We start from the raw sequence: 23,140 nt of genomic DNA on the forward strand, positions 1-23,140 counted from the left end.
TTTTGTTGGGTTACATCTGCATTCAATAACTTGGGGGTGTTTTTATTCTACAACTCCAGTGTTATCAGTATAATATAAATAAAATCCCAGATTTTCCAGGAGTTTACAAATTACCCGTAAGTTCTCAAAAGAAGCTAATTTCATCTTCTGTTCTCTCTAAATCAAATTCAGAGGGTTTTATGTGCTCATCTGTCACTTTGATTGACGTAACATAGCAAGTTTATGTGTAATTTATGGTCACATTACCAGAAACACGAAAGTCCATTTGTTGAAAACAACAAACCAGATTCAAAACAAAGTCTGTCCAGCTACAGACTGAGAAAGCGTTTGGCTGATTCTGGTCATCTTTCTCTCCTCGCTACAGCAAATCTTAATTTGCCGCAGCTTTTTTTTCATGAGAACATGCATGCACTGATGTGTGCGAGTGCCAGCCATTGCTGACAGGCAGATCAGCTCCTTCTGATCACATTGGCTCCAGCCCTCCCTTCCTTTTTCCCTCCGTCTCCAGCTCCACATCTGGGTCTTTCTCTCGCTCACGTGTGCTGACAGACGAGCAGTGCTCTCTGAGCAGGCTTCTCTCCACGGCTCAACACAAACACATATAAGAACCACCACAGTGTTCAGCTTTAGGACCTGGAATGGATAGAATGGAAATTCATCTCCTTAACCCTTATTTTATGTAGGGTTAGCATTGAAAGCATTGTGCAGCAGTGTAACAGTTTTTTTTTGTGCTGTGTAGCTTCAAGGTGCAGGCACAGAAAAGGCAGGTGGTATTATTTTGACAGCAGGAGTCGAATGCATTTGACAGCAGGAGGTAAAGGGAGAGGCAGGAGTTGTGATGAGGGACTGTTGAAGACAGGATAACAGTGGAGGTAAAATAATGGTCTAATGGTCTGGTGAAGGGAAGGAGCAACACTTCTGTGCTGGCAGAGGGGAGTTGAAGGTAGAGGCAAGCAGGGGGAGCATGTGAGCAGGTAGACAATACAGGAACAAGTCATGCAACACCATAAGGAGCCAGAGCTGGCAATGGTTTACACATGTTAAAGAGAAATTATAACAAAGAAGGAAGGAAATAACAGCAGGAAGAGTTTAGAGTATCATGGAGCGAGAAATGTGAGATACTCCATCCCTTTTTGAATCTTTAACTACCGTTAGTTCCTGAACCACAACCGGCTTCATTAAATAAAGAAAGAGCCTCGCTGACAGTTTTTCATAAAATGTTTGCTCAGCTGTAATTAACTGAGTTGAGCAGCTGGTGAAAATGTTTGTCTTCATTCAGGGGCGATATTATGAAGTGCATTTATACTTACACACACACACGCACACGCCTACCAGCTTTTTCTGTTTGATCAAAAGAGAAATATTGTCTAATAGGAGAACATGAAAACTGACACTTTCCATAGTTGCTAAACCCAAAAAAAGAAGCAAAAAACTTTTATTTGGAACTCAGTTAGAATATAAAAATATTCCCCTGGACTTTTAGCATGGATATACAGTTGCACCCATTTCTTTTAAACTCCTACTGCATATTAGATTTATTATCAAAATATATGAAAAAAGGTTCAGGTGTTTGCAATAAACAGATTGAAAAAGAACAAATGGCTGGGCAATAAATTGATTTTATCAATTAACGGAATATTCTGTTTTTGAAAGTTACATTTTTGGAAAATCTGGATTATTTTTTCCTTCCCACCAACACATTTCTTGAGTTTTCAGAGTGATGTTAACCTACCCAGGAACTGTGATGACTACCATTTTGTTTGACAAGCTTGTTTTTAGATTCTATTTATTTCTACCTAGCAACACGATCACGTTTGGTCAGCTGGTTTTATGGCTGTAACCGCTGCACAATGGCTGGTGGAAAAGACGAGTGTTTTGTTGATGTAACATCCAGAAACCACTTTCTGCATTCTTGCTGGTTGTGCAGCACTTCTGCTTTTCAAAGATGTACGGTTGTAAACTGTGGATCTGTTTGCAGTCATTTTCCTTTCTGAGGGTAAATGTTGAGTTAGGGAGTGTGGCCGGCAGCAGCTTATTTGAATTCAGAGTGACAAGAGGCCTTAAAACGGCTCATTCTGAAATGACCAGACCAAGATCTCATTATCTAAGAACAAAAATGTAATGAATACGTTTTGTGTAGCCCGTACACCTGTCCTAACCTTTTCAAGAAAGCATAAAAGCTCACATTTAAGGAAAAGGATCCTCAGTCATGAATGGCTGCCACTGAAGAGGCAGGTGGTCAAAAACCCTTGACGGACCACAAAACCTGTAGGAAAATTTGGTGGCAGCTAACACTGAAGTTACAGTTTTCACAGTGAAGCGCATACTGAATGCTGAAGGGCTCCGTGTTTGACCTAAAAGCACATAAAAAGTCAGCTTTCAATTTGTGCACAGCTATATAAATAAAGCCAAGAGGTGTATTTATATCGTTTTGAGGGATTCTGTGCTGTGGAGCTATTAATTAACTGTGGAACTTTGTGAGCCTTTGGATCAGTGGCAGGTCTTGAGGAGCCAGATTGGAGTGTACTCTGAAAAGAATGCAATGCCTACGGTGAAGTTTGGTGGTGCCTCAGTGATGCTCTGGGGCTGCTTTGGTCTGCTAGTCGCTGGAGACATGTGGAGGGCAAGATGCGTTCAATTTACTGTCAGGAGAAATGCAATGCTGTCTTTAAGGAAGCTGAAGCTCCGGAGCCATTGGACCTTCAAACAGGACAGTGGCAACAGGCATATCTCAAAGTCCACGTAGACTTGATTTCAGAAGACAAGCCGACACTAGAGACGTCACCATGGTCACCTGACTAAAACGCTACTAAAAGTGTCAGGCAGTATTTGAAACAAAGACTCTTCAGGATCACAGCCAGAAGCTGGTGTCTAACTCTGAGTCATGCAGGATGCTGTTCTGTATCTTTTAATTCAAGAATTTAAAAACTTGTAATGGTTTCTCTTGAAAAAGTGATCATATTTAAGTAAAAATGTGGAGTTGGTGAGGTATTACCTATTTTAATGAATAGCATTTTTTTTATCCAAATATTTTATTTTAATGACTTCCTAATACACATATAGGAAGTAATTATATACTTCCTATTTGCATATAGGAAGAATATACATATACTTAGTACTAGTTAGCACTAATACTAACTAGTATTAGTTCCCCAGCTAAAACTAATACTACTACTGAATTAAATTTATCGAGAACATCCAGAAAGTGTGGTTCAGATGTACATCATTACATAAATTGATTCACCCTCAAAATTTTTCTGGAAAAATAATCACTATAACATGTTGTCATTTAAAGAGGTGATAGAAAATGATAAACCTAAATCTAAAAATATTTAGAAATGTAAAGGTTTATAAAGTAATGTTTGCATGAACTGCTGTGAAAGTCACAGTTTGTTGGCTCGAAAACTAATCTGTGCCATCAGTGTGAAGACATTGAGATCGTAATCCACTGCATGTTAGATATTAAGTGCTCAAGGTCACTTAAAGTCCCTCCTCAAATCTACGATGTATCTTTTTGATATAGCCTACACTTGCGTGTTTGATTGTTAATGATTGTGGAGGATGCAAACAGAAGCACTGTAATATTTTATAACGTTCTTTTAAATTGGCTTCAGGCAGAATTGCAGTCCTGTTGAGACAGAAAGTGATGGTGGAAGCAGCTGCTGTTGCAGACAGCAAAGGTTTAGTTTTTACACTTGGAATGAACAGTTAAGTAATCTACTCTGCGTGAACATGTCTGTGATGACTGGTTTCTATGGGGTAGCGGCGGCTGACTGTCAGGGTTTAATTTAGGTCTAAGGAAATGTTCCTTTGTTAGTTTTTCCACTTCAAGTGATTCATTAGAAGAGCATTTACTGTTTGCCTGTCCGTTTGTCTGTACATGTATGCACAAACTGTTGAAACACAGTTTCCCTTGTATTAGTCAGTTTGATTTAACATATCAAACTGGCTGAGTTTAGGTTGAATATGTTCAAATAAAATTAAATCACCTGTAGCTGGAAATAGTTTTCCTGGCAACATATTTTATTGTTTGAACTAATCCTTCATAGGAAAGTAAAATGCATTTTTAAGTATTTCATATTAGACTTAAATCACTATTTATCTTAATGAAATGTGTTTTAAAAAATAAAAGTCCAATTAAAAATAACTATTACTCACTTGATGTTTCTTCTCCATTGCATCACTGGATTCGAAAGCAACTTTTTTAATGGCCTCTTCTTTCTTTGTTTATGTGATGAATTCTGTGTATTAGTTTATTAGATTTATTTTATATGAAGATGTTAATCTGCTTCAAATGGCAGCAGATTAACAAAAGGTTTTTGTCTGATCCCATCAGCTATGCTGATTGTGTGACTGTCGTTTTCAGGTAATATCAGTGACATGACATTGAGTTTTTATTGTTTTTGAGAATTTTAAAGAGTCAGCTCCCATAAAACAGATAACCTGCTATTTCAAGAAAAATGCCTCCCCACTTTTCCTCTGGCGGGGGGTGTTTTTTCCTGCTCGTGATGAGCCGAAAGACGGCTGGCGGTTCTGTTCATCTGGCTTCATTTAGAAGAAGCACAGTTTGACGTCATGTTTCACTGAGCGAGAATAGGTTTCCTGCTGCGTGGGGATGAGTAACACAATTGTTGTCTCCCTTGCTGATATGCATGAGTGATACCCCAGCAGACAGACATCTACAGAAATGGAGACATATGAAGGAACATATAGATGTAGTTTTTTTAGTCACATAAACATGGAGAAATGTGACCGCTGACCTTCATGTGTTCATGCATCACTGAATTAATCACAACATAGGAAAACTGACTCTTTGCGTGCGTGTGTGTGTGTGTGTGTGTGTGTGTGTGTGTGTGTGTGTGTGTGTGTGTGTGTGTGTGTGTGTGTGTGTGTGTGCATATGCTGAAGCAAGAGTCAACAACTTCTAACTTTGGCCTTTGTTTGTAATTTTCCATAATTTTATTCTTTTTTTTTATATAATTTGCTTCATAGTTTTTCTGTCCATTTTCTGTTCAGTGATGGTGCATTACATTTAAATTGTTTTACATCTTAAGTGTTAAAACATTTGGACACAATTAAGAGCAGAACACAATGAAGCCAGGCAACATTTCTACATGAACAAAGCGGTTGGGACAATTCTGACTGGGTTTTTTTAATCACTCTTTCTGGTACATTTAAACTGGTTGGCACATGCCTGGTTTAGGTCTTTTCCTTTAGAAAAAAAATCATTTAACTCTGAGCTTTTGGAAGACTATAAGGAATCAGTTTTATTGTGGGATGGGATAATGATCCTTTTTGTAGCACCAACTTTCTGCCATCTCACCCAAACTGATGTCGTCACATGAGAAGACTTTAGTTGAGATTTTCTGGAGTAAACCCAAAGCTGCCAAAAAAAGCTGGAAAACATTTTCACTGTTCACAGTGAAGAGAGTTTGAATATCATCATGGATAGAGTTTGAATATATTTCTAATCAACATGAATAGAGGGAAGCCAATAAAGAAATAAAGGCTTCTGAAAATCCCACACATTCCAACATAATGGAAACTGTCTTCTTTAGGAAAGTCTGTTAGATCACAGTAACAAAGAAAGCTTCATGGGGTCTGGGTGACCTTTGAGCCTAAAAAAATCTGTAAATTTGTCATTTATTTTTTGGCACTGCTGTATTTAACTATGCAGTGGGCGACTGTGTCTGTGTGGATAGAGTAGTCGTCTTGCAATCGGAAGGTCGTAGGTTCGATTCCAGCTTCCTCCTGCCATGTGTCAATGTGCCCTTGGGCAAGGTACTTAACCCCAAATTGCCTACCGATCTGCATATCGGTGTATAAATTTATAAGTGCGAATGGCGAATGGGTGATTGTGACTCTAGTGTAAAGCGCTTTGAGTGATCAAAAATGATTGGAAAAGCGCTATACAAGTTCAGTTCATTTACCATTTACAGTGGTCAAAAGTTGTAAAAGTTTTATCTCCAAAATGCTTATGGCCAATAGAAGTTGAAAACTCAAAACAATAAAAAAAAATTATCTGTAATCTGTTCAGCCTTTCTGTTGTTTTCTGAGGCTCAAAAGTAAAATGTTTTTTTTTTTTATGTAATCTGAATTAATTTGCTGCATGTATCAGTAACACATGTACCTTCTTAGTTTCCTATATATTAGCCTGTTGCACATTCTTCTGACTTAATTTAAAAATTAAATGAAATAATGATAATTATTAAATGATCACTTAATTTAAAAATGAAAATAAGTCAGAAGAAGTTTTATATTAGTTTTTTAACATTAAAAAACTAATATAAATGGTTAACTTAGTTTCTTATTTTTGATGTTTACAGCAATTGCCTGGCATTGCTAGCACACATAGGTCTTTTAGTTGTTGTGGATTCACTTACTGATGAGTCAAATTTTTGCTGTCAGTCAGTTCCTGTCACCAGCTGACTGTGTGGTGAATTCCCCGTTTATAGTTTTCCTGTCATAATCAAATCCAGCTACTGTCCAACTTCTGTCCTGTTGCTTTTTTTCCCAGACCTTCGAAAGAGCAGAGCACCTCAACAGACCTAACACCCAAACTACGGCTCGCACTCTTAGTTTCGGCCATAGTGATGGCCACAGTCGAGGGTCTCACTCCCATGCCCACAGAGACGCCGCCACCGGTTCACCCTCCACCCAGCAGACTCAGGGTTCACAACGACCTGCACACCAGGATAAAGGCCTGTCCGATGTTTCGGATGGAAGGGTTCCCTCCAGTTTAGCCAACACCCTCGAGCACATCATAGGTCAACTGGACGTTCTCACTCAGGTAAGCAGAAGATGTGCTGATCTGTAATGACAAACATGTGGTTGTGCCTCACACCAAGTTGCCTAAGAAGAAAAATATCTAAAAAACTCTGCTCAGAGACGGTTCAGCAACTCTGACAGATAAGGTTTTATTTCTTAAACTTATAGCAACATTTCAAAGGGAAGCATCACTGGTTAAATTACATGTAATATAGCTGCCTTTAGAAAAACTAAGCTAGGAAAAAAACAAAACAAAAAAAAAACCGAAATATACATTTCTTCTTTTACTTTTTGCTCCACCCCAAGCTGGCGTCCGTTAAGGTCTCTGTAATCTTCCCTTTATAATAGTCCCATAATTGCTAACTCACCTCACTTCACACAGAAATCTTTTTGTTTTTTCTGCACTGACTCACTGTGCCGGTGTGTCTAGTTAGCCTCCACTCAGTGTGAGCGTCTGGTGAAGGCAAGGCACAGTGTGAAGCCTGAGCCTGCAGCACTAAAAATAGATTATCGAACAAAACAGAAAAGGACAGCAACCACTTTAAACCCTAAAAGCTCTGCTTCTTATCAATTTGTGTTCTTTTAAGCACCACACAGTTTTTTGTTACATTCATGAGTGGTTTTTTAGTGACGGGCGATCACTAAAAACAACGAATAAGAGACGGAGGACATTTTAGACTCTTGCTCTAAACATCGAAGGACACGACAGATTTCAGGATTTTGTCAACATAATTTTTAAAAAGTAATAGTTGAAGCTGGTTTACCAGATTAATGGTAATAAAGCTCTGCTCTTGCTTTGGCCTCGCACCTCTTTGCAAGTCCTGATTTTGATTTGATTTTTTTGCTGCAGGTTTTTATTACTTTGCCCTCCATGGTTCAATAATAATAGCTTCCTACTGATAAGGGACAAGCCACCCACCAAGGTTAATCCTTAAATATCTTTTATTTAATTCACCAGTGACTTTTCTTTTTCTAGATGGTGAGTCCTCTGTATGTGGAGATTTTCCATTGGTTTTAATTTAGTTGTGCCCTAAATGTGTGTGGTTGTTGATATTTATTAAAGGAAGCCAATTTATGGTGAATTTATCCACTTGGGTCTTTTTTTCTCAAACTTCTGGAACTACCTTATTTTTTGGTTTTTAAAGTTATATTAAGTATTTTCCAGTCACATAGTGCCATTTCAAAAAAATGCTGTATCAAGCATAGCTTAAAAGTGATTTGACTGTAATTTGATGACTTAAAATGCCTTCTGTCTCCTTAAGAAGCTCCTCCTCTCGCCAACATTTTGCTTTCACCACTTCATCACAACAATGTTTCTCATTACGTCGTTGAGAACCAGTCTTAGAAACATTGAACTGGGCTGCCTATGACTGTCTATTGCTTGAAAAATCACAGTTACCTTAACGAGAAACAATGTAATGTTTTGATGTCACAAGATCTCGTTCAATAGTTACACTCCTACTGTAGACTTAGTAAAAAGTAAGTTTATTAATCTGTGTATAAGGGCATCAGACCCTCATGTCAGAGCTGAGAAACACAGTATAAGTTATTAATAGTTCATGACTCTGTTTTAAATAATGCGCATAGGTCTTAGACTCAACTCTTAACTGTGTTAAAATGGACTTAAGCAGGATTAGCAAACAGGTAATGTAGGAGGAAGTGATCTGTAATTGAAAATCGACAAAAATCACGATGTGGTAAACCGTCTCAATAACAAAGTCTCAAATTTAACTCGCTGAAACTTTGATACTTTCATATCCTTGCCTTGACTTTGTAAACATTTCTCTGACTCAGCAAATACAGATACAGTTTTCAACAAACTGGCATTTTTCTATTATATTGGGTTTTTCTAAATGCCAAGCAGTTGCCGAAGTTTTAGTCAAATTTAATCACGTTCAAGCAATGTTTTGAAATGAAACCTTGATAATTGGGTTTCATTGGAGTTTGCAAATAGAAATTAATAATGTTTTTCTCCTGCTTCATGAACATCACAAACATCTTTGAGTTGATTAGCTGTGGTCTCCCAGACAGTGACAGATATCTGAGCAAAATGCATAGAGGAGCTCACATGAGGGCAACAAACTTGGATCTGCAGCAGCCGGTTCACTCTTATGAATTAGTTTGGACAAAAAAACAGACTCATTAGATCAGCAAAATTGGCCACTTGCCTCAAAGTTTTGTTATTTTTAACAACTTCTCTAAACTATTTCCACCTAGCAGACTTGTTGACAAACTCATATGGGGAATCCATGTCACTGTGCTGCTGATATTAAGCAGCCATGAGGAGTTGAAATTTAGTTTGGTCATCTTAAAAAAAAAAAGATTAGGACCCAAATTTGTTACCATGTAATTACATCCTTGTTTTTTTTCTTTCATAAGTGAATTTTTGATGGTCCTAACAGACTTATTTATTTGGATTTAGACATGCATCTTTTGCTAGTAAACAAACATTTCATAAAAAGGTGAGACATGTGATCGCTTCTTTTTCTTCAACTCTGAGCTCCAGGCCAAAACTACTTAGATCATTAAGAGGCTTCTTTTTTTTTTCTTTGGTTGATCAGAATCAAACTTTTTATATTTGTTTCTCAGTTTTGTTCTCTTTATTCTTTTTTTTTTATCTCTTCGTTTTGACGTGTGATGCTCTCATCTTGCCACATCCAGATGAAAGGGTTGCTCTCCCCTCATGTATCACCATTACCAGATTTCTTTACTCTGACTTTCAGACTATTGTAACTTTCGTCATCCCAAAGTTATTCGACTTTCTAACAGAGGGCAGTAATGCTGAGGGCAACAGCACACTCTATTTTTAGGAGCGTAAAGATTTGGTTTCCACTCCAGATGAAAACCATAGGGCTGTATATTGTTGCTGGTGCCCCGGGGACACGTGCAGATCCAGAGTCGCAGACACAGACACCAATCCCTGGCTGTGTTGGGGAATGGAGAGCTGCAGCAGGTCGGGGAGATGAACAGGCTGGTATTGATCCTGAAAATGGAGACAGGCAGAGTGAAAGAAAGTTAAAAAAAAAAAAAAAAAAAAAAGGTGAAGTAACAGGAGATGTTATCTTTTTGAACAAACCGAATGAAAACATCTCTCGCCCACTCGAAGTTGAAGCCATTGCTCTGTTGTGGTAATGTTGCATTGTTTGATCATATTTTGGTTTCAGCAACATTGTTTTCTGAGATCTTTATTACATGTTAATTCCATCCAGGGCTGCACAATGTATCAACTTTTTTATCACTGCTGTGATTCGCAATATTGCAATTACAAAGGAATGCAAAGATGCAATATTTAAAATATTGATTTCTATGTAAGCCTGAGTCATAGACAGTCAGTATCTCAACAATGTTTTTGTTATTCAATGCAACTTAGGTGTAAATTTCAGCAATGTTTCTGTTTTGAAAGTTACTTTTTCAGCTAAACATAGAAACTGAAAATGTCACTATAAAGTCCTCTTAGAGATCACTGTAAGGGACTACATTGTTTGTACATTTTTACCCAGATGATCTATAACTTATTTATAAAAACCAATGGGTTTCTTGCACTGGCTTGATGGAGCACTTCTAATTGTTATTTCCAGCTTCAATTATAAAAACAAATCACCAGCTAATGTTGCTGTTTTCTCTTTTAAAGAGATTAAAATATTTCCAATCTTAACCTAATCTTGTCTATGTAATTTATTAAATAACACAGATTTGAGGCTATAGAAACAGGACATTTCATGGTGATGAACTCTTCTTCTGCACTGTTATTTTTGACAGAAATTTAGAATACAGAGGCCAGATCACACATTCACTGAAAGACATGTCTCAAGTTACATAATGACATATTAATGCCCTCTGGGTGTGGAAACAAAACCAATTCCTAACTAACTTTATGAAACCAGTTGGGAACCAGCTGTAACATCTGCTACTGGAATTGATTTAGTGGAAAACCCCTATATTATTGTTTTCCTGAAACCTACCTATAAATTAGTGTAATCATTATGGAAACCTGGTATGGCATCTCTAAAGAACAGAGAAACAAAATGAGGCAAATTTAATAGCATGGGATTTGATGCCATTAATGTCTTGAAAAGGCGAGGATTACTACACTATGTTGTGGCTAAATATTTAGTCATGAAACAAGATTTTTGTTGTTGTGTTTCTCCCCACTCGGCTGCTTGGTAATTGCATAGGAAGTGACTCATCTTTGCCGCTTTCCAGAAATGAGGAATGTCTAAATTACTCTAGCTGGCGCAGGAAATAACATATTGAAGATTTTCAGGTCAAGACATGCTGACATACTTGGATGTTTCTGTTGCGCCAAACCTGAACATCTTCATTTGTCTGGTTAAATTTACCACAGTGTTCACCAAAAGGCAACGTTGGCTCAGAAAATAAGTTGCTGTATGTCAAAAATGGAAAAGGTATGACTAGAGAGAGTTAAGCTAACTGTATCATCTTTTTACTAAGTTTTTATTAAACCTGTACTCTAGTTGATGGTTGATGGTGAAGGCAGCTTACTGAAAAGCAGAGGACAAAAATGTCTTTTTGAGTTTAGAGAACAATAGACTGACTCGTTTGAGATGACTCCGAGGCAACAGATCTCAAATGACCTCTTCTTACAACTTAAGTATGCTGAATCCTCTCAGAATGCACAACATTCAAACAGTAGTGCCTGAATTTTGCATAAACTAAACAAAAGCATCCATCCATAGTCAGATGTACAACTGAATTGACATGACGCCAAGATAAGGTCTCAGACAACTCTCCAGCAACTGGAGATTTGTCTACATATCACAAAATCATGATGTGATCATATTAATTTGTACTGGGGAGCATCCCTCCCCTACGACTCTCCCACTCAGCTCCTCCAGACTATCGACAGCAGCAATTAGCAAACACCTGGTGGAACGATGCATTTGCTTAGATTATCATACGATCTATTACTTTTAAAGAGACGGAGGGAAAATTTCAAATCATCAAATTGTGACGTCTCAATTCTTTTTTTTTTTTAAATCATGTTTGATATGTACAGCATTTTTATAACAACTGAAGGTAAGATGGCTATTTAACTGAGCTACAAAATGGCATTATGTGCCTGGAAAATGCATAATACCACCACTTTATGTCTTTTAAAATCTAAAAAATGTAAGTAAATGTTGAAAGGACTTAAAACCAGGACTCTGCTTCACTAGATACTGTCTTCTCTGCAAGTAGGACCTGGTGGCTCCTTTGATAAACAGGTTCAGATAGCCCTGTGCTGAAATGCAGAAGCACAAATACACAACAAATGCTGTCTGTGTTGGATGATGCTCAGAGGAAAAGTATGTTGTACTGTGATCTCACTACCCACACATGTCGGCCCTGGATCGGGAAACGACTTTCTTGTGTCGTCTGTGTGCAAAACAAGATGAGCTGCATACCGACAACAGAGACTCTTGCATTGCCATCTCAAGCAGGAGATTTAAAAAAACAAAAAACAACTGGATCATCTAGAAGTGCTAGATGATCCAGCTGTTATGCAGATACATGTTTCGAACATGTGTCTGCATTACCATTATAGAGTCATTACCCTCACTCTGATTCTGCGCAGCCCCTCTCTAACATCCATCTGTGCCCTCTCTGGTCCCCGTCTTTCTCCACCCAGACGGTTTCGATCCTGGAGCAGCGGCTGACGCTGACGGAGGACAAGCTCAAGGAGTGTTTGGAGAACCAGATGGAGATTGGACTGCATCTCCAAAATCGAGACGAATGAAGAAGGTGGCCAAATCAACTCTGTTGATGACAAAAAAAAAAGAGAGACTTAAGCTGATGCTGCAAAGGCAACGCAAAAAAAACCGTCAGCGTACAAATGCAGTCAAACAAGCTGCATAACCAAACAAATGCTTTCTGAGCTTTCCTGCTGATGCACAGGTTATTTCACACACAGATATCAGAGGTGAACGAGTTGAATATTAGAGAAGTTCCTCCACAGCAGTGCTGAGTGTGCAGACTGTTTTCTGCTGACAAAGGCCTTGTCCCCGTCTATACGTGCATATAATGTGTGTGCGTGTGTGTGTGCGCAGAACGGCTGCCTGCAGTCAACCTTTATGATTCTCTTTAGCGTTTGCATTTCAATTTGCCAAGCGAAGACTGTGATTAAATGCTCAAACGTCCGTCACAACATGCATGCATAGAAAGAATTAAGCCATTATGGCAACTTGGTAAATAATTAAACGTAGCAACAATTAAAGAGACAACGCAGTGCCTTTCTTTACCGTCGTAAAGAAAAAAATAATAACAGTTACAAGATACTGGAGGCCTTGATGTATTTTTGGGAAGCTCCTTTAAACTTTTGTTTACATTTAAATTTTCTTGGTTTTGGGCTTAAGCGTTACAGACGGGGTAGGAAAAATCCTGGACAAATTAAAGAATTTGTTCCTTTTCTGTTCAGAATTGTTGACGGTCAGAAAATGTTTTAATTGCTTTAAAGTTGGACTTTTCTTCAGAAAACCTAATCTAATTTTATTTTATTGTCTGTCTTTCTGTGCCTCAACCATTTATTCTCTGAAGTAATTGTTTTTGTTTCTTCTCTAAATAAATGTTTTACACCCTCAGCCTTAATTAGGAGGTTCTGTTTCGTAACAGTGAGGGCTGTTTGTGTGCTGAGTCAAAGAAAATGTGTCTTCTGAACCAGATTAATGAAGTCATGGGTTACTTTTTACTGCTGCGGTCCTCTGAGCTGCAACAATTACCGGACGGAGGATGACTTTCCCGCTTTAATTGTCCCTAGAAGAGAAGTTAAGATCATGAGCTGTGAGCTGTGTCATCAGGTGATCCCAGCGAGTAATTTCCAACCCTTGCTTTGCCAGAATCTGCCGAATTATCTTTTGCAAAGCACAGAAAGACACTAAAGGTGTGTTTGAATCCAAAAATCCTTATGTTTTACACCCACAGCAGTAATTTTATTATTAGAAGCGTCAATGAAAATGAGCGAAAGCTAAATTTTTGGTCACAAAGTGACGGCATTCTCTGAGCTAAGCTTGAACAACCCATCTTATTTTTATTTATTTCTTATTTTTTTCACAAGGTAATAATGTGCAGTTGTTTGGTGAGTCAGGATGAGTGGAAGGGAGGCGGGTGGGGAATCAGATGTGTGAGAACGACACGAAGAAAATATTAACAACTGTTCCTTTAAGACCCGACGCTGCCTCTGCACTGATGGAAAAAGAAGAAAACAAAACCGGAATTCTGGAGCTGTGCTGCCGGGCCCACTCTCTTCCTTCCTGTCTGGGGCCCGCGGACTCACACACACACACACACACACACAAAATGCTCTCCAGCCAGAGAAAACAGCTCCCTTTGCTATGGGCCTCAACCAGACGGTCTGCCAGGAGCTCTGGCTGGAGGGGGCTGAAAGAGAAAGCTCAATAACTTTTGTGCGTGTGTGTGTGTGTGTGTTTGAGTTTGAGTTCTCTCATATGGATGCCTCTACAAGGACCAGGTTTCAATTTAAATCATGAGAGCGAGGAGATTATGGGTTAAGTGAGAAACGTCATTCAAAGGTCGAGTTATTTTAGATTTTGAGACAAACTTTTCTGATTTCTCCTCCTAAGATTTTAGTTTATATTTTATCGGCTGACACAGTTCTACTAAAGCCCCCAATAATTTGCGTGAGTTTCTAAGTATTGATTCTTGTTCATTTTAAACTGTAATGTCAATTTTTTTCTTCTTCCATAATTAAAGCCAGATTGTCGCTCATTAACCTCAACTCTGTGTCTTATTCATCTTCCAACACGCCTCCTTCTAAGATTTTAAATAGTATTTGTCTGGTGCTGTAAAGAAATTGGGATAATATTTCGTTTTTTAGCACTTATGTCTCTACAAGATGCATTGTGTGATGTAGCTTTCACACACGTACCAATGTAGCTGCTTGGTTGTGTCTGTGGGTGAGAGAAAAAAAAATTGTGGGGAAGGCTGTTGCTTTATGTAGCCCATGTGTGGCCACGTGTGTGTGTGTGTGTGTGTGTGTGTGTGTGTGTGTGTGTAGGAGGGGGTTGGTTATCCTATGAGGAGAACATCTGGATATATTTTCACTGGTGTGCTGTAGCTGAAGCTGCTTTTGGCCTCCTTGTGTGTGTGTGTGTGTTTTAGTGCTTTTCTAGTTCAGTGTGTCAGGTCTTTGCACTCATTCTCTCCTTTTTATTGTTCTTCCTCGAACATTATGTTATACTCTGACCGTCTTATGCAATAGAGATAACACCCAGACCGCTGCTGGATGATTTATCAACAACCTATCCGCGTTATTCGGCCAGGGTGTATTCTTAGAATCACATGTCAAACCGGCTTTGGTCTTGTACTTTGAACTGGCTAAAACACTGAAGTGTACATTTTGTAATCCTTGCTAATAACAGAAAGGGAAGTTGTGGTTAAATTGATGTATGAAATAAGTGTTTCATGTTCTCTGCCTTGTGACTAATTTCTGAAGAACGCAAGTGGAATAACGAAGAACAGCCCAGAATTCAAAGAAACATTTTTACAAGTTTAAAGACGTTTTTTTTTTCTCCAGTACTTCAAATATTGAGTAAAAACATTCCTGAATACATGTATCATATAAAACTCAATTGCATTTTGTTATGAAACACACCACTTAGTGGGGATAGTGTTGAATATAACATTTAGAAAATAGTTCAAGCCGTCTCTTCCTAAAACTATAAGATAATTGTTTCATTAGCAGCTAATACTGAGTGATCATTTCCTTTGTAGTTTTGTAAATGGACAATGATGTGCCTTGCACTTTAACCTTTATGACATTTTGTTCCATTACAACAACAAACTTTAAAACTTTTGTGGGGATTTGAGGTCAAACTCTTGACAAGACAAATAGGGCATACAGTATCTGAAGTGAAGTTTTATTTCTTCTGATAAAATCTAGTGTGGCATGTGTTTGTGTTCAGATGACTTCCCTAAATGAAATCCAGTGTGGCAGAATTATTCAAAAAAGGTTTCCTGTGATCAATTTATTCCTGAGATCGGTGAAGTGAAGGCTTCAGAGGTTATTAGAGGAAGAGGAGCAACATGAAGACCACCGGCCTTCAGTTTTAAAACTGGGTTATGTTTCCTTCCTGTTATGATTAGTAGACAGATGTTCTCCAATCTCATGGGAGCCTTTAATGTCTTAGGTTTGATTTTAAAGCAGAACGTTGAGGATGATATTTAAAGAATAGCTTGTTCATGATTTTTTGGTTCTAAAACTGTTTTTTAGACTTTTTCTTTTAAGATTATGCTAATTTTCATAAATGTCAGAATAGTTTCACCTCTTTATGAACTGAACAGATAAGAAATGTTATTAGTGGTATTTTTTTTCTGAGAGGTTAAACATTTAACCCCTTCTGTCCCTCTGACATCTCTCCGGTATCAGATTTCCTTCTGGGTGTTTGCTCTTGGATCAGTTTAAAGGTTTGAGGGTTTTCGATCAACTTTGTGCAGTCCCACTAATGTCTTGTAAATACTAATTCCCTCAGTGCAGCGTTTGCCCTACACATTGACTTGCCTTCCAGTTACACAAGATCTACATCTTGAAAAGACATGAAAGCAAAGCAGCTGTGTTACTGGTTCATAGTAACTTATAGAAACTGGAGTCTTTGTCCTTCTGTGATCAAACCTCCCCTTTATCCTCGTCTCTTTCTCCACCCCTTTTCCTTCTTGCTTTTACTACCCCCATGCTTCTCCTACGTTCCCCCCCTTTGAAACTGGGCCCTGCTTGAAAGCTGAGGTTTGGCGCTCTGCTCTTCAAGCCCACGCTGCAGCTTCTGATTCAAAACCGTCTTTTAAGTCCAGCCCTAAAGGGGCTGGACTCTTCTGTCCTACTACTAGAGCCACAGTTTCTAGCTACAGTCATAATAATGTGAAGTACCATGAATGCTCTAAAGTTACGTGCTGCCACTGCCAAAGCAACAAACACGAAACTAGGTTACGCACACTTGAAGGTGTGTGAAGGTGTGCTAAGTGTTTAAAATAATGACCTGCTTCACAGCGACCAAGCCCATAAAGCAAACCTGGTGATAAGTCAGGAAGCACCAGCCCCCCTCTTAAAGCCTCGCCTCACCCAAACCTCACCTGGATCTCTAAACTTCCGACACACACCCATAATTTAAGACGACCAACAATGAACCGCGTCTGCAAGGTTCACAGGTTTTTGTGCCGTGTGCACAATGAGGTCACTGACTTACATAAACACAAATCTAACATTATGACTCTGGACGTTACGGTTTTAGATACAAGAAAGTAATAAATTCAAAGCCCACTCCAAGGTCGGGACAGAAGTTTACAAATTAACTAGATAAAAGAAAATGTTTATTACTAATTTTCAGAGTCAGGGAGAGTATAAGCTTACATGTTTTCAGGCAGAATGTTTTTCTGATACCGTACTCTGACCATTTATTTTTATCGTCAGAAAATCATTCATCTTTTTGGTTTATACAAGTCGATATTTAAAAAAAAAAAAATTACAGTGATAATCTGAACATTTGCTGAGGCAACACAGCAGCATGCAGAAACCTGAGGAGGAGCTTCATAACTTTAATGTCAAAGTTTTTTTTTTACATTTTGAGAGCTAAATGTGTCAATAAAATAAGAAACGTGTCTTTTTAAATATTTTTTCCTTTCATTACATTCTGTAAAAGAAACTTTGTCTTTACTCGCTTTGCCTGACAGGGTCAGAGAGGGCAGACATGTGTTTCCAGCGGTTGAATAAAAATATTTTTAAGTCTAAAGCTGTCAGCATATGAATAATGTTGGGCTTCACTGTGTGTTTTTTTCAGTGCTTCAAAATAATTTCAGGTCAGTCTCTGAAAATAGAGTCCTGTTGGAATGATCTCCCCATCATTATTGAAAAGGCCTAAATGATGGCAGATGTCGCCCACTATAAGTAATAACCAGAGGTTACTCAAAAATACTACTGTAACATATTTTTACTCAAGTGAAATTAAAAATTAGCCTTCCAAGTGAGGCAAAAATATAATACATAAATTGTGGACTAACATAAAAAACCTAAACATCTCAACTTTGTCTCTCAGCACTCTGTGCTTCTCATCCGATGGAGGAAGCTCTTTTTTTTTATTGTATCTGAAATCTCGTTCTTTCTATTGTGACCCATCTCTCGTCAACATAGGATTCAGATCATGAACTCTCCTGTAAGTAGACAGGTTCACATTTTGGCTCGTCTCTTCTTTACGAGACCATAAAAGCACCTGAAGAACTGAGGATGAGACCCTGATCTATCGGTCCATTTACTGATTTCCTGACAACACTCATAAATAAAAACAAAGCCCAGAAATACATACACCAGTCCTTTTGACTGCCTTTAAAAACCTGATGTTGTGTAACAAAGTGAGCAGAAACACGTGTGCAGAAAAACGTCCAGACATTCAAGTCAAATACTGAAGCACAAATGTTGACGTTTCTCATGTCTGTTTTAATGTTTTATTTTATAGCTGGGCTGTGTCACAGTTTCAGAAATGACGTGAATATATAATAAAAGGGCACCAGAAAAAGAAACCCCTTAAACATTTGCAAGTTGTTTATTGTTCTTGGACGTATTAACCACTTATTGACGCTGGTTATAAACATCCAGCTCACAACAGCAGCCATGCAGCCCAAATAAACATGTCCGTCACCGAGAGCCAGGACTCTGCACGGCTTCTTTTTTCGACTTCCTTTCACTCCCAATTTTCCCATCTTCCTCGTCTCTGTTATCTGGCTGTATTTAAATTTAGATTAAATCAAACCGAAAGCTATAGAAAAGCCTTCTTCTTATTCGTTTTCAGCAGTGATGTGTCGACGGGCTGTTCCGCCGCATTTCTCGGTTGAGCTGAGCTCGGGCATCGGGAAGGAAAGAGAAAGAGACGGAGGTAGATCAGCTCGTTAAAGTGTGATTTGACCACCTTTGACCATCTGTCTTTATGGTCCTGACTTTGAGCTTTCACTGTGATATAATGGGGCGAGGTTTGCAGTTTATGTGCCAGAGTATGAAAGAGAGAAAGATGGGGAGGTGAAGACTGAGTTAACATACGATGAGTCACCTCAGTGGGTTTACTACCCTGCCTATGTAGGTACAGTGTGTTTGTTCTGCATGGGGATTAGATACACTAGGCAGGGTTATCATTGCTTTATACAAAAGACCTCAATGCCCAGTGAAGAGAGTCGATGTGTTTGTCGTGTTGGTGCTGCGATTGATTAATTACTCTTGCAAGCTGTGAACAAATACTTTAAATGTGTTTTTTTGTAGATAATCCAATCTGAGAGCAGCAGAGGGATTTTTAGGGCATGTTTGGTGACTCATTTTTATGGTGGATTTCCTCGGTTAACGTTTCTGTTGACAGATTGGTTCATTCACCTCATTCAAACCCAGCTTAAGGCCTGTGCTGCTCTTGGCCAATATATTTTATTTCACTGTTGCTGCTCTTCGTTTTGATCTGTAGTTTTCTGTGATATCGCTGAGCTTAGAGTCTGACAGGGGTGTGCTTTTTTTATTACTTTGTAAAATGTGGGCTTTTACCACAATGATATAGAGTTTAAATTATGTAAAATAGACTTTTTTTAAATATTTATATGACGTTCCTGATCTGCTGAGAGGATCAGATCAGAGCTGACCTTTCCTCCATCCAGGGCTTCTATAAGTCAAGGTTTGAGAAAAGGGCAGCTAAAACCAGCGCAGACCCCACACATCCTGGACACAAACTGTTTAGGCTTTTACCTTTAGGTCAGCACTACAGACAGTTTGTTCCCCCTGGCTTTCTCTCTGATGAACACAATGAACACGTTACAGCCAGAGCAGTCAGGTAGTCTCCTGTAAAACTAAATATTTGTACAGCCACAAATTGCCTCCTTTTTTTGTCTTTGTCTTTATTTATAAAACAAATGGATGTAAATACACATACATGTACATATAATTATTTTTCTTCTTAATTTTATTTATTTAAACTATATATATATACACTGCTCAAAAAAATAAAGGGAACACTTTAACATTTAAGTGAACACTGAAGTGTTCCCTTTATTTTTTTGAGCAGTATATATATATATATATATATATATATATATATATATATATATATATATATATATATATATATATATATATATATATATATATATATGTACTAGACACTTCTTTAACTTACATAATTTAAACAAAATATGTTATTGGATACTGCAGTACATTGAATTTTTTCACTGTTGGGTAGAAATAATGCATTTTTATAAAAGTTTAAACTTTGGGAAAGTGAGATATAATTAAAAGAACAAATAATTTTAAGCTTTTCAGGACACATAAAATGATGCAAATGTATTTTAAAAGAATGACTCAATTATGTAGTTTTTGCACATAAAAAATATATTTGTTTTGTATTTAAGGTAACTTGAATTAGTCACTAGATTACTGCTAAACCTTTAACAGAAGTCGCAATGTTTTGTTTTTTTTATTCTGGCGTCAGTGGTTGTTTATGTCGGATTTATTAAAAGTCTGAAATTAAAGAGCAGATATGTGACATGTTTCTAAGGCTGTTTTATGTGCTGAGGACGTGATGTTTGAGGGTAAAGGAAACAGAGGAGGAAATGCCAGCGTTTGTGTGGGAGACGGGTGGCCCCTCGTTCTGTCACCAAGGTGAGTGGGTTTAAACCACAGTCTGCTGCTTTAAAGAGACCACAGACCAAAAGGAAATCTGGTCTGCAGAGATGGTTAGAAGGAAGATTCATTATTTGATTAACCGCACTGATTTATACAGGATAAAGTACAGCAAATCCTGTGAAACGAGGATGAATTACAGCTACATCTGCTGTTTTAATGAACAGGTACTTTTTATGTTGAGGACATAAAACTTAAATCCCTCTGGGCTGTCATGCTGACTTCCCTGAACTCTGACTGTAATTTTCCAGAGATTAGAGCTGATTATCTGCTTTAGAAATTGTCTGTTTAATATTGTTCAAGAGTGGAAAAACTCCAGATGGACCAAAAAAAATCTGATTAGCTGTACAGACGGTACAATGTTTCCTTTTATTGACATTTATTAAAACAGAGAATACAAGTTTAATACATTGCACATGTGTTTCGGCTTTAAGAAATGGTGTCAGGTGTAACAACCTGAGTGGTCTTTTAGGGGGTCTACCCCACCAAAGCAAATTAAGTGCCAGAGACTGATGGTGAGACTTCGATTAAAAACATGTGGGCTGTGAAAGCTAAACTTGTCGGAGTATTTCTCTGCGAGACAGAACAAGAAAAACGGAGAACATCAACATTAAGAATAACAAAAATGTGACTGTTGTTTGCTGTGATTAATAACAAACTGATTCATGCAATAGATATGTTAACAATTTTGGATTATTTAAGATCACCTGATGTTTTATGGATCCTGCCTAGAAGAAGCAGATTTAAAACCCAATCAGAGGTCAGAAAATCTGGTCATCAATGTAAAGGCCAGGGTATTCTTAAACACCTCCTGTTAGTGGGGGGAAAAAAACTTTTATTTGAATGAAATTACCTGATACTACTGATACAGCATCAAAAATATTTTTTTGATTACATTTAGTTCAGTTTATGCAGCATTAGTTCACAGTAAATATTGGTTTAAGGCACTGAACAGACCAAAAGGACAATTTAATTAACATCAAACATAATCCAATCGGGTCAGTTCAAATCAATCCAGTTAAATTAATTTATGTTTCAATTATTTATTGCAATGTAAATATACATATTTAACAGTTGAATCTGATTGTATTGCAGTACCATAAGCCAGTTTGCTTAAAGTTATTCCTCTAAGGAAGCTCATCACTCAGTCTGACCAACAATGTGGTGAAACAATCCACTGGCAGATTATTTCATTTATACTAAGACATGTTTTTTTTTACCATAATTTAAGTGAAATAATCTGCCAGTGGATTATTTCACCATATGGTTGGTCGGGCTGGTAAATATTTTTTTTATAAATATTAAGGACATTATTGACTTAACACAAAGTTCTTATATCTTGCTGAAAAATTACTTGTAAATTAGATTTCTCTTATTTCAAGCGTACCAAAATATTTGAACTAGAAATTAGACAAAAATACTTTAGATTAAGTTTTGCAGTGTAAACGGTTAAATTCAGCTGAAGTAAAAAGTATTATCGTAAACCAAACTTTATTTACGAACTAGCCACAACTAAACAAAAAGCGCTTAAAGGAACAGCTGCTTGTGTTCATGTTTACAAGGACACGTGTGAATACTGTCACCCACTGGGTTGTTGACATTATTTTTGTAATGTCAACAACTTAACCCAAGCAATGCTCATTTTTCTGTAAATCAATGACGATAATTTGGTTAAGTAATGGAGTGAAGTTGTGGAAAAAAACAAAAACACGCACGCTCTTCCTCAGAGAGCCTGTTGTTGTCCATGAAGGGAGTGGAAACACAAGAGCCCTAAAGTTTAAGCATGTGTCCGAGTGTGTGTTTGTGTTTGTGTGTAAGTCACTGGAGAGGATAAAGAGCCATTGTCTGCAGCTGGTGCATCCCCCTACTCCTCCTCTGTGCAGCTGTGAGGAAATCAAACGCTCTTCTTTTCCTCCTCTCTGCCTCTGTCACAACCTGCTGATGCCTTATTAGGTCATCCATGGTGATGTGTAGTGATGGTTTGTTTAGAGTAGTAGGCAAACCGCCAAGCTGTTACATACGGAGGAATATCCTACATGGCGCCATCGTGACGCCCAGTATGAATGTAAAATAATATATTTTTCATGAGTGGCGCTGATGAAGAGAACCGATGAGGAAGACTGGATTAAATTTTAAAAATTAACAGTTGTTGGGATGACGGATAATTAAATGAACAGCATCACAATGTCAGCTGAGGCATTCGTATGCTGCCGTGGATATATTTTCTTTTTTTATTATTTTTTTTTTTTTAGAAGATACTGTCCAGCTTTTGTAAGATTTATCCTGCTAATTTTGGTTCTTCTCTTCCAAGCCTTCCTGCTACAGGCGTTCATTAATTATTTAGGCCTCTTATAGGAAGAGAGGCCACGTCATCTTGCTTGTTGGAGAGCAGTCACTGTAGAACAGGGTGTTAATGTCGTTTTAATGAAAGTCAAAAGTCATTAGATCTGTCTTATCAGATATTGGTGTGAGTAGCATTAATAAATCAGCATTCTCCTTTTGTATGAAATAGGTCCTTACTTTAACTTTGAGATGTTCTGTGACAGGATGAAGTAATAGCCGAAAAGTACAAAGCAGATCAGCTTTTATGTAACACGCTCAGCCTTCCTGTTATCTGCTAGAAACGCTCTTTCTTGCAGTCTGAATGAATCATATATATATATATATATATATATATATATATATATATATATATATATATATATATATATATATATATATATA

The 23,140-nt window shown here is 37.8% G+C and overlaps 1 protein-coding gene across 1 annotated transcript in view; it reads left to right on the forward strand.

Moving 5' to 3' along the window:
* Window positions 1-14,500, forward strand: part of poc1a (POC1 centriolar protein A) — a 30,555-nt gene extending 16,055 nt beyond the window's left edge. The window contains exons 10-11 of the mRNA XM_008408517.3: window positions 6,518-6,790; window positions 12,398-14,500. Of these exons, the coding sequence (XP_008406739.1) occupies window positions 6,518-6,790; window positions 12,398-12,505 (381 nt within the window). The 3' untranslated portion in view covers window positions 12,506-14,500. The remainder of the gene's footprint in view (window positions 1-6,517; window positions 6,791-12,397) is intronic.
* The last annotated feature ends 8,640 nt before the right edge of the window (window positions 14,501-23,140 follow it).

This window comes from Poecilia reticulata, chromosome 5, assembly GCF_904066995.2.
Source record: "Poecilia reticulata chromosome 5, P_reticulata-male-v2, whole genome shotgun sequence".
In the NCBI taxonomy this organism is placed as follows: Eukaryota; Metazoa; Chordata; class Actinopteri; order Cyprinodontiformes; family Poeciliidae; genus Poecilia; species Poecilia reticulata.